The sequence below is a fragment of the Melozone crissalis genome, unplaced genomic scaffold (genome assembly GCF_028551555.1).
Source record: "Melozone crissalis strain CALT ecotype California unplaced genomic scaffold, PUWL_Pcris_2 ptg000107l_1, whole genome shotgun sequence".
Taxonomy (NCBI): Eukaryota; Metazoa; Chordata; class Aves; order Passeriformes; family Passerellidae; genus Melozone; species Melozone crissalis.
Genome location: NW_026535884.1, coordinates 2,375,093 through 2,387,283, shown reverse-complemented (window position 1 = coordinate 2,387,283; position 12,191 = coordinate 2,375,093). Strand labels below are relative to the sequence as shown.

General features: G+C 45.5%; 1 protein-coding gene across 7 annotated transcripts in view; it reads left to right on the top strand.

The window, feature by feature from the left end:
• CAMTA1 (calmodulin binding transcription activator 1) overlaps positions 1-12,191 on the top strand; it is a 242,505-nt gene that overhangs the window by 124,946 nt on the left and 105,368 nt on the right. For all 7 annotated transcript variants that reach the window (XM_054292023.1, XM_054292022.1, XM_054292025.1 and 4 more), the window contains exon 5: positions 4,474-4,545. In XM_054292023.1, coding sequence (XP_054147998.1) covers positions 4,474-4,545 — 72 coding nt within the window. The remainder of the gene's footprint in view (positions 1-4,473; positions 4,546-12,191) is intronic.

Sequence of the window (12,191 nt, the reverse complement as noted above, 5' to 3'; positions counted from 1 at the left end):
GATTTTTTTAGAGTTTTTAGCATAGGAGTTCAAGGAGCAAGATAGAAGAATCTAAGTGTGTCCAGCCTTTCTCCTTCTTCTTATTGGCCTCCATCTTCTGCTTTGATGTTGGCATTTTTAGATTGGTTTAGAGTAGAAGCTCACTGTCTAACATAGATGAAAGGTATTGGAAAGTAATTGTAAATATTGCATATGTAGTTTTTAGTATAAAAAGATAACACTGCCTGGGGGCAGGCAGAGTGCCTCTCTCTGTCCTGCTGAGCAGACCTTTGCTGGATAGGAGAAAAAATTTTATAGATAAAATACCATAAACAACTTTGAGATGGAGAACTGAAGAATTCAAATTCCTTCTTTGACCACTGAGCTAAGAAAAAAAACTTTCTAACGTATCTCAAAGTCACTCTGAGCAGGTAAAAATCCCGAGAGAGGGAGATCCCCGCAGCATGGGGATGTACCAGGGAGCTGAGCACATGTTCCCAATCCCACCATGGATCCAGGAGCAGAGGGCAGGGTCCTTTCCCCCTGTAACCTGCACAGATCCTGCTCCTGCTGTCCAAGGGCTCCTGGGGTGTTGAAAGCTGAAGCCTTACCACCAAGAAAATTACTCAAGTATATTTTAATAATGTACAGCCATAGGTCTTACGTGATTTGTTCTCTAAAGATTGATTTAGCTTCTTATTAAGGGAATTGGGAATTCGGTGTGAAAATCTGAACAAAATCTAGGCGGTTTTTAGGGTTTTTAAAATATCCACTAGTGGAACTCACCAGGGAGAAGAATTTCAAAGCCTGTCCAACCCTATCTTGAATTTTTGATTCTCCTGCTTTCTTATTTCCATTCCCAAGGTATGCTTGTTAAGAAAGAACACCTCAGCATTATTGTATTATTTTTAAATAAGCCACAATCACTTTAAGGAGCTCAGGATAAAAAAAAAAATCCACTAATAATTTGATTTTATATTCCTCCCCCTCCAGTTTTCAGAAGTTTGGTAATGCCAAATGTGCACTGCATACAAATGGCAGGGCGGGCAGCTGTAATTGCACACAGAGAAGGCTTTTCCTCTTTAATTACCCCTGGAATTGCAAAGGGATGAGCTGCAGCAGAGCTGGCAGGGCCAGGCCCTCCAGCAGCAGTGTGGGGATGCTCAGGAGATGCCTGGAGCTGGTTCCTGCAGTGGGGCAGGTGTGGGGGTCTCATCCTGGGGTCCTGTGGAGCACCATTTATGGGGTTGATAGTGTAGATAGAGGTCTAATTGTGTCAGGAATTCACGTTTTAAAAAAGGAACTTACTTGCTGCGGCAGTTACGTCTAAAAATGGACAACACTGGACAAACTAGACTAGTGAAGAGCTTTTTGCTTTTATTTCTAGCACATCAGTCTCAAAGACATACAATGGAGACATGATGTTAACAGCTCGCTGATCTACACAGAATGTCTAAAGAAGGTGGGGTGATACAGAATGACATAAAACCATCTCAGTCTAGATTTCAGCTAATCATACATAGAACAACACATTGACAAGCATTCTATCCAGTCTTGTAAAACACACGTAATGGTAGTTAAAACAAAGACTGGTTCATAAGAGACAAAGAACAGAGCTCTATTCATGCAAACTTTCTAAAGATATACATTAAATAACTTTGTTGCCATCTTAAAGCCAATTCTACAGAGGCTTATTGTTATTTGTCACGTATGCTCTACTGCTTGGGAAACTTTTCTGCTGTATCTGCAATGCTAACAAAACTTCAGTCTGAGGCCTATACTTTTTTTTTAACTATTTCTTAAAAACCCTGTAACTTTATGGATTCCAACATTGTGCAGCAGGGATCCCCATGATGGCAGGACGTGGTCTGTGCTCAGGGCATCCTTCAGGGTCATCTCCAGGGACAAGGACACATTCCCTGATGGGTGATGGCACCACAGCATCCCCACAGCCGGGTGTCCCTTGGCTGGAGCTGCTCAGAGCTCCTCTGGGGTCAGGCTGACGCCAATGTTTTCTCCACACAGCAGTCAATGAGCTGCTGAGGTGTTGTTCCTCCTCAGACTGCTCCAAAATGCCTTTTCTCTTCTCTTTGAGATTTTCTAAACTTAAAAGAGAATCATGAAAAAAAAAAAAAAAATGTTCTCCTCTGTCCAGCCCATTAATTCGGCCTGCTCAGGACAGAATTAACCTTGGCAAGCCTTGCAGAGGAGAGAGTCGTTCTAACCTTAAAAATCTGCTGATTAAAGCTGGTTTCTGGAATTCGATTTCACTTAATGCATTGGCTGGGTGCCCAGCCTGGCATTAACATCTCCACAGACACACAGGCCTCTGCAGCTTTTACCTTCCCACTAAAAAAGAATTAAAAAAAATAAAAGAAAACACAGCTAACGAAACCCCCTTTGCCTTTTTTGAGCAAGAATTTATTTTAAAGGCTGCTTTAGCTGAAGGTATTCCTTCTGCCCTGGTTGTGTGTGTGCTCTGGCTGGGCAGGGTGGTAATTCCACTCTCCTCATTATTTGCAGAGGGTGTTGAGCTGGCTGGTTGCTCAGCAGCCCTGGGCCATTCCAGGCAGGGGTCAGCAATGTGAGTGCAGGAATATCCCACACCCACCTCCCCACAACGTGCTGAGCTGCAGATTTTGTGTCACCCACAGAGCTTCACCCATCCATCTTGCAAATCCTCCAAAACAATGACACACAGATTTCCCAGGTTTCTATTTATATCCTCAACTTTTTCTTACGCTTTTTTCCCCGAAATTAATGTCGTTTTTATTGCTGTCATCACTCATTTTGTGTGCTGGGCTCCCAGGGTCTCCTTCACCCCTGCAGTGTTTCTCTCCTGCTGTCTCTCCAAGGCCGGGAGCTTGCTCACTGTGTGGGTCTCCTTCATCCCAGCTGCCCAGGTTAAGACATCCAGCCTCAAAATATCCATCCAGTGGGAGGGGGGGAAAAAGAAAAAGAAAAGAAAAATTTAAGAAATCCCTTCTGTGCTCTGTGTGCTTTTTGAATTCTGTGAACTGTTAGGATTTTTTTTAATGGTTTGCTGAAATGTTGAGAGCCAGTTTCATGAAGGTGGGAGGCTTTTGTGTGATTCATTATTGACAGCTCTGGAATTATCTGCGAGACAGCTCTGGAGAGGGAGGGCAGAGCTCCTGCCTGCTGTGCCCCACGGGCTGCACAGAGCCCAGCCTTGGCTTTTGTTTTAATCAGGGCAAAGTTTCCATCGACTCCACAGCAAATTGGGCTGGGAAGCAAGTCAGGGGGGCTGGAATAAATTGATATATATCTCACAGGGTGGTCCCTGCTGCTGTGAGGCTGCTCCAGCAGCTCCAGACCAGCTTTGCCATCCTCACTGGTTGGACTGGGAGATGCTGCCCCTCTCAAGCTGCTTTCTGGAGTGGGGGGACCTGCTCTGAGTCAGCAGAGCTGAGCACTGCAGACCTTTCCATGCAGTGCCATGTGCAGGAGTCACTGTCAGGGCAGCTGTTCTCCAACCCTCGGGAGGGATTTAAATGTTAAGCTTTTCTTTGGATTATTTTCTGCAGGGCTTTTTTCCCCTCGTCTGTTTTTCCTCCCTGCATTTCAGTGTGTGGAATGTACCCTTGACACATTTAAAAAAAACATTATTAATCTTTGTCATTTGTGTTTTAAAAATAACTCGGTGATAGCAGCCAGTCCTTAAATCCTGTTTAATTCAGGCCGACCTTGTGAGCAGTGATATGGGGAGGGGGAACTGCTGCAGCCCCATGTGCTCACTGAGTGCACATGTCCCCCTCTGAGCTCGGGATCTTTGCAATTAAAACCAGTTCTGTGGGTTTGGGTTGGCACTGGGCTTGGTTTCCAACCAAAAAGTTCTAACATTGTGGAAATGTGGGGTTTTTAATGCAGAAAGAATTCCTCGGCTTTGCCGATTTCAGTTAATCAGAGAAGCAGAATTCATTTTAAAAAACCTCAAAAACCACAAAGAAACCCCCCCCCAAAAAAAAAACCAAAAAGAAAAAAAGAAGAAAAGAAACAAACTGTATTTTGGCATTTTGCTGTCTAAAATATCTGACAGCAATTTCTTCAGTTTACAAACACAACGTTTTCAGTTGAAATACCCAGGAGATAATCCATGGAAAAAGAGATGAATGTGTCAATGTATTTGCCAAAAAAAAAATAAATATGATGGAGCAAATATTCAAAGGCCAGACCAGTCCTGTCTGTGTCATGGGACTGAGCACCACAGGAGCCCCTGCTGGCTCTGGGCACCCTTGGGTGGGGGTAGCATGGCAGGGAGGGGTTTCTGTGACCTGTGGCAATGCTTACAGTGCTTACACCAGGGTGTAAACCACAGTGCTGTCTGTGTATCCCCAGCTGTCTATCCCCAGCCCAAGGGCAGAACAATCTCCTCCATTTGTGGGTCTCTCTGCTGCCCCATCCCCAGCACGCCCTCTCAGGATGGTTCCTCCACTAACCTGACTCTGCTTTCTCTCTCTTTTTTTGTGTCCCCAGTGCCTGTATGGCTGCTATGTCCATTCCTCCATCATCCCCACGTTTCACAGAAGGTGCTACTGGCTTCTGCAGGTAGGATGACAACGAGTTCTCTCTCTGGGGTCACCTGGTCAAGCTGCTGCCAGGAGGGATCAGCATCCTGGGCTTTACTGTCTGGGGGATTTTGTTTGTGTGAAAGGGAATTGGGTCTTCTCAGTTGTATGTCTCTGTTTGGAGGGATTATGTATTTTCTCTAGCAGTATGGAGCTGATGCCAGCTCATGTGTTCTCTAAACATGGAGTTGGCTCAAGTGAGACTTTCTGGAGGTTTTTGGTTGTGTTGTTCCATCCTGAAGCAAGGCAGGAGCCAGACAAGTGAAAACAGTGAATACAGGGTGCTACAGTGGCATACTGTGGCATACAGCGGTGTGGGAGAAATACCAGCCCTGGGCTGTGCTTGACTTTGAGGAGAACCCTGGGGCTGTGTTTGAGCCTTGGAGCTGGCCCTGCAGTGGATGTGCTTTCCTCCAGTGAGATATTCAGTCTCCAGGGAGCATTTGAAGTCACTCAATGATTTTTCTTCTGGCTGTTGTGGGAACAGCCAAGTCCCAGGAGGAGTCAAGCCAAATTTTCCTCTTATTTACACAGGGTTTGGGCAGCTCCCCTGAGGCTGTGGGGGTGTGCAAAGGATCTCATGTGGTAATTTGCCCGGGGAGTGTTTGCTGACCCCGCCTTTGAGGAGCTGTTCACATTCTTGACTGGTTACTCTGGTGTACAAAGTGGAAGTAATTTGTTTTCTTTCATTATGAAATGGCACTTGACACATACTGTAAAAATATTGTTTTAAAGATTAAACTCCCATGGTCTTGAAAACAAATCTGAGGAAAGTGGCATCTGTTTCTGGAAGCAAATGGAAAAGAATTCCTGTTTCTCTTCCTGGTTTTGCAATTGCACTTCCATATTAAAAAAAGAAGGCACTGCTGCTGTCACTAGGGCAGGACAGAGCCCTCACGACCCACAATGGACATAATCAAAGGAAACACGCAGCAGATGTCACCCTCCTCTGTGATATCCGTGTGTTCTCAGCTCTGTTTCCATCTGTGGCATAAAAATGCTGTGTGCAAGGAAAGAGGAGATGCTTGGCTGCAGTGGTGGCAGAGGAGAATTGTGGCTCCTCTGCAATCACAGCGTGGCTGCATCGATCCCGTTCCCTCCCAGCTGCCCAGGCTGTGCTTGTCCTCCTCGAGAGCCCCTGGCCCCAAAGGTCACCTCTTTTCTCTTCATTTCTGAGCTTTGTGTTGCTTTTTCTCGTTGTGGTGTGCTCCCTGCAAGTGCTGCTGGCCCTGGCTGCTGTGGCTCTCGGCCAGCAGCTCCCTGATGGGTTGCACTGCAGCACTGTCGGATCTCTGAGCTGTTCCCCCGGGTCTGGCTCTTCACTTCCACAGGGTGTGCATCAATGTTTAGTCATTTTCTTTGCTCTGGTAATCACTTTTTGTCAAGAGGATGGGAAGTACATTTCTTAGAAGCCTATTTATAAAATGTGCTGCGGGACATGTGGCTGTGGCTGTGGTAGACTGGTATTCCTCAACAAGGACGTGCTGTGCCTTGGCTGTGGGAGGAAGAGGGCTCTGTGATTCATGGCAGCATCTCCAGGCACCCTTCAGTCATGAGCTCAAGGTTGTGCAGCCAGCAGAAAGGAGCTGGCCAAGAATAGATGGCACTTCCCTATCTCTGCACACTGCCTGTGCTCAGCTCCATGGTGAATTCAGGAGCAGTGACACCACAGAGACAGAAGGTGTTTTGTGCATCTCCTTCAGAAGCTTTCACTGGTAAATGAGTTTGATATACAAAAATAGGTGTAGCCACAGTGTTAGCGTTCAGAAACACATAATCACAGAATGATTATATGCAGGTGCTTTTATTGAAGAGCTCTGGGTGTCAGGGGTGCAAACCCAAATCTGACCCCGACATGGGTTCGGGATGAACATGTTTTTATATTCTATTGTTATATAACTTTCATGTTAATTATTAAACTTATATTATTCTATTGTATACATAGATTTCAGCCAAGCATAGGCTCCTCGTGGTCCCCCTCAAACTTCTAACATAGTTTCTCATGATTCTTCTTACGATTAAACAATAATTATATTTAATTACTAAACAATCATTACATCTAACAATTATATAATTTATTATATACTGCTTACACAGGTGCAGTTTCCCATGATCTGGCAAACACAAAGCCTGACATTTTCAGTCTATTTTTAACATTTTTCCAGGGCCCCACTAAGTCTAGCTTCTTTCTAATTCCCTGAATTTTATGATTTTAAAACCTTTTACTATCAAGGGCAATGTGTAATATGTTCAGCTTTATATCTCACTGAGGCACATGGGTGACTTTCCCTTTTTTGGGGGGACATCCAGCACCTTCCTGGGGCTCTCCCTGTGCAGTTTCTGGTCAATGAGGACTAAATACAATTAGTCTGCAATGGTGTCTATATTTTATGGGATGATGTTCCTCCAAATCCTACTGTCAGGTTAGATATTGATTAAAAATCCCCATACAAATGTTCTTGATCTTTTCTGCCTCACATTTTCAGCATAAAGGCCAGGACTCAAAGCAGCCACAGGGGCTCACAGCCTTTCTCGTGCATTTACACAGTGCCCTAGCCATTAATTATGTGGTGATGTCCAATTTCTTACTTAAACAACTTTGTGTTGTCATTTATGATTGACATGATGTGCCTGCTCCCTGCAGACTGGTCAGAGGGATGAGAAATGAGAGCCAATCATCTGGAACTGCCTGATTCAGTTTTCTGGGTCTCTGCTGGAAGTTCTTAGGCTGTGGTGCTGGCAGCTGTGGCTGGGTCTGCTGTATGGGGCCTCCACCTCCTCTCTCTTCTGAAGGGGTTTTTGGGACATTTCAAGCTTTCTTGATAACAGATTTTAAGTGCTGCCTTGCCCCACAGACCTTTAGTATTTGTAGTAGGTGCTGTAATATTGAAAAACATTGATACATTTCTTCTGGACATGGTCCAGACCTGGGCACTGGCAGCTTCTTGCATGGATGCTGTTAGTGCCACTCACTCTTGGGCCTGAATGAAGAAAGCATGCCCAAGGTGGTGTTTTCCTACATTTAGTTCTCATATTTTTGTTTTGATTATCTGATCTCTAGAAATAAGAGATCGTGCTGAGTGACACAGGCAGAGGAGAAGATGGGGATGAGGACACGGGTTCACAGGTTGCTGGGGAATACCTCAGTAGAATTTCAGTTTTTTATTGTTTTACATTATCTGTTTGCTTCTGAGAAGATGCAGAGCCCTGGCTGTCCACAGTTCACGTAGTGTGGAGCAGAGCTGCTGAATTATTTTCTGATATGGGGGTGATGGCAGGTCCCAGCCTCCTGCAGAGGCTGTGGCACAGCTGTGACCCTGAGTGCCTTGGTTTGTCACCAGCAGGACTCAGGCTGCCCATGTTAGACCTTCAGCATACTACCAGATTTTGTGTCAATGGAAAAAGAAGAAGAAAACCCCCTGTTTGTACTTGTACTGACTAATGGAGGGAAAATGTGGATTCTCAGACATGGATGATTTTCAAACATTGGCACAGCTGAGCAGGGAGATGCAGCATTCCCTTCTGTGTGTTGGAAATTGGCACCCCAGGAACTGAAAATTAATCTGGCTGCCAGGCAGGCTGCTGCTTGCCAGGGTTACAGAGGCTTTGCCTTCACCCATGGGCTGTGAGGGGCCCCTTGCTCCCTCCCACTCCTGTGCTGCACAGCTGCAGATGCTGAGTTTGTTAGAGGCTCATTGTGTTCCACCTGTAGCAGATATTGATGTCTCCTTTAGTGCTGCTGTTCAGGGGCTGGGAGGGAATACATATTTTAAAAGTGTTGCCCTATTTCTTAATTAGAAGTACAGTGCTATAGGATCATGCTAAAAACTTGTAAATTTAGACCTCTTGGCCAGTTAAACAAATGAAGACTAACAAGAGAGGTGGCAGAGAGCTGTTTCACATTGCACATGCATTAACTGCTCACTGAATAATTCAGAATTGGTGCAGAAGAGTGGCAGGTGAGCCAAGGAAGCAGAGTGGGATGCAGGCAGGCACAGGGACACAGCAGAGCTCCACAGAGCCCTGTTGTAAATCCAGTGTTTGCAGTAATTGCTGAAATGTGATAATCCAGTTCTCTGGGAGCCTGGGGGGAAACTGCATTTCATCTTTATTGCTCACACACTCGCAGGATGCTCCCAGCAGCCATGGAAGTCATGGAATAGTTCTCTGTAGGGTGGGAAATGGCAGGAGAAAGTCAGGGACAGCAGCAGGGACATCGTGGCAGGTGTGACATCCTGCCTGCCACAGAAGGAGCCAGTGGGAGATGCTGAGGGGGCACTGGGGGTGGGCAGTGTTTGGGTTCTGGTATTTAATTACTGTTCCTGTGGCTCTGCGTGCACCAGCTGTGCCTTGCAGAGGATGTGTAAGCACTGATTGAATGTCAGAGGCTTTTGCAATATTCTCTCTTTACTCTGTTGTTTTTTTTCCCCTGAATTCTTCCTTCTGATACACTTGAATATTCAGCAGTTTGTTACTATGAGTGTCTGCACTGATGCTTGATGCCCCCTGAGTGTGTTCCCTTCCTAAAATACATCTTGTCAGAAAGCTGTGGGCAGAAAATATCAGGACCTAAAACTCATTTAAAATGTTCGACATGACATCTGTCACTGTCCTGCATAAATTTACTGTTTGTTCCATATTTTTTTGCCATGGTTTTCCATTATGCCCTAAACAAGAGGAAGCCCTTCCCATTTATTTTTGATAGCACCCAGTCAGAGCAGCATTTCCCTCTCTGATCACTTGTGCTGTGCTGTGTCAGCAGCATCTCCTGCCTCCCTGGCTGGAGCGGCGACAGACAGCTTGAGGATTTGGGGCTTTTTCAACATAAATTGGAAGCATTACAATCTCATAAAATTTCTCGAGACTTTTGCTTAGTAATGGGTTTTTATTTTTCATTTGGGTGAAATAAAAGTGGCTGGGCAATAAAGCACAGAGAATGCTGTGCTGCACATGGGCACTCAGCTGGGTCCTGTGTGTTGGGGGGTGGGATGTGAGCGAGGCCTCAGCACAAGGAGCCCGTGCATTTCTGCTGACAGGGTTACAAACTGTTGCTGCTATGCTGGCACCTGTTCCCAAAGTGTTTTAGCCTGTGGGATGAAATGAAGTGGGGCAGAAGTACAGCAGAGCTTGGTCTGTGGTACTGAACCACCTTCAGTGGGGCTGCACATCCCAGCATGACCGGGATGTTCACAGAGCAGACTTGTGGTTCCTGTTCCAGTGCCCTGTGTGCATGTGGAGCTGTGCTGGGTGTGGGGAGACCAAACAGCACTTCCAGAAGAGCAGAATCTGTGCTAATTTAGCTCTGAGCTGCAGTAGCAGAGGTGCCTTTGGTACCAGACATTGGCAGGATGCAGCTGTGATGGTGTTCACAGAGGTTTTAGGATGAGGGAAGAGATGAGGATCTGACTCCATGTTTCAGAAGGCTTGATTTATTATTTTATGATATATATATAACATTAAAACTATACTAAAATAATAGAAGAAAGGATTTCATCAGAAGGCTGGCTAAGAATAGAAAAAGAAGGAATGAATAACAAAGGTTTGTGTCTCAGACAGAGAGTCCAAGCCAGCTGACTGTGATTGGCCATTAATTAGAAACAACCACACGAGACCAGTCACAGATCCACCTGTTGCATTCCACAGCAGCAGATAATAAATGTTTACATTTTGTTCCTGAGGCCTCTCAGCTTCTCAGGAGAAAAAGTCCTAAGGAAAGGATTTTTCAGAAAATGTGTCTGTGACATGCAGCAGTCAGCCCTCTTGTGTTATCACTTGGCTTCACGATGCACAAGGATTTTCAGAGGATGGGGAAGTTGTGGGTGCCCTTTTCATGCTTCCTTAACATGCCTTTGGCTTGATCTCTCTGAAGGATGCTCTCTTCTTTCCCTCCTTTCATCCTCTCACCAGCCCTTCTGAAGGCACCCTGCTCGTTGCTGTGTCCCTGCTGCTGCAGTCACTGGAACAGCCACGTCTCAAGATTTCCCATCATGGTTTTCAGGGTTCATTAAAGATCTGAAATACTCATGGAGTTGGTGGAGCTGTGCAAAAAATTATTGCTCAGTGCAACTGAAATTCCAAGAGTTCGGTGAACTCTTTTGTAATAATTGTCCAGGGGTTTTTTGGGTTGGTTTTTTTTTTTTTTTTGGTCATATGCCTAACATACTGACTCCTGAAAGAGAATTTCAGGGAAACTGTGTAAGAGAAATAAAGGGTCCTGAGCATCCTGCACCCAACCACACTGTGGAGCATCAGAGAGCACAGCTTGTGTGCTGCTGGAGGAAGGACAACCCTGGGTCTCTGTTTGTTGGGACAGCCACCTGCATGTGCAGCCATCCTCTCATGCAAAATGGCAAAAATGAATGAGGACATTGCTTCCATGAGAAACATTTTCCATGCAGACAGAAATCTACAGTAGATAAAACTGAGCTGTGGCTTGGTCTGGTGTCTGCCTGGATCCCTGTGAACCAGAGGCTCTGCAGGGTGGGTGAAGTGGGACTGTGAGAGCAGCAGCACAAACCCTCTGCTGATGTTCCAGTGAAGGGGAGGCAAAGAGGATTACAAATGAACTGGTGTGTCAAAGGCTGGAAATGTTTTAGCAGCAGTGCTTTATCTTTTGTAATGTTTTTATAAATTATTTATTAACACACTTGCTGCATTTTCCTGAGAAATTGGGTGGAAGAGCAGAATGTATAGATGGCAGACTATATTCCAGAAGAAAGACGCCTGTGATTAAAAAACAATTTCCAACCCTTTCAAACACATAACTTTATTTTAGACAAGCAGGCTTCTATTTTTGTACTGCTCTCCACCATTTTAAAGAAAATCCCGGATTCGTTCCCTAGATATATGAGGAGACTGACGTTAATGCAAGCAAACTAAAAAGCAGTCAGAGTGCTTTAGTTGTTGCTTAAATAATCTGTTGTCATTTATAGAAGGGATGCATTTCCCAAACTGCTGGGGGATGTGCCTGGGTTGCTGATCAAGAGAAGTTCTGGCAGAGGCGATGGAGAAAAGGCCAAAATGTGTCCAACTCCCACAGAAAGGGAGAAAAGGTTTGGTGCTCTCTGCTTTTGGTGGGAATAATGCCCCATTTGCCCTGGATGCTTGATCCAGGGGAGGGAAAGCATTGGTGGAAATAATGCCCCATTGGCCATGGATGCTTGAAACAGGGGAGGAAAGCACTGATGGAAATAATGCCCCATTATCCCTGGATGCTTGACCAGGGGAGGGGAAGCATTGGTGGAAATAATGCCTCATTTTTCCTGGATGCTTGATCCAGAGGAGGAAAAGCATAGGTGGTGGAAAAATAATGCCCCATTTGCCGTGGAAGCTTGAGCTAGGGGAGGAAAGCGTTGGTGGAAATGATTCTCCCTTCTCCCTGGATGCTTGACCAGGGGAAGGAAAGAATTGATGGTGGAAATAATGCCCCATTTTCCCTGCATGCCTGACTCAGGGGAGGGAAAGCATTGGTGGAAATAATGCCTCATTTTTCCTGGATGCTTGAGCCAGGGGAGGGGAGCATTGGTGGAAATGATGCCCCATTTGCCCCGGATGCTTGACCAGGGGAAGGAAAGCATTGGTGTAAATAATGCCCCATTTGCCCTGGATGCTTGAACCAGGGGAAGG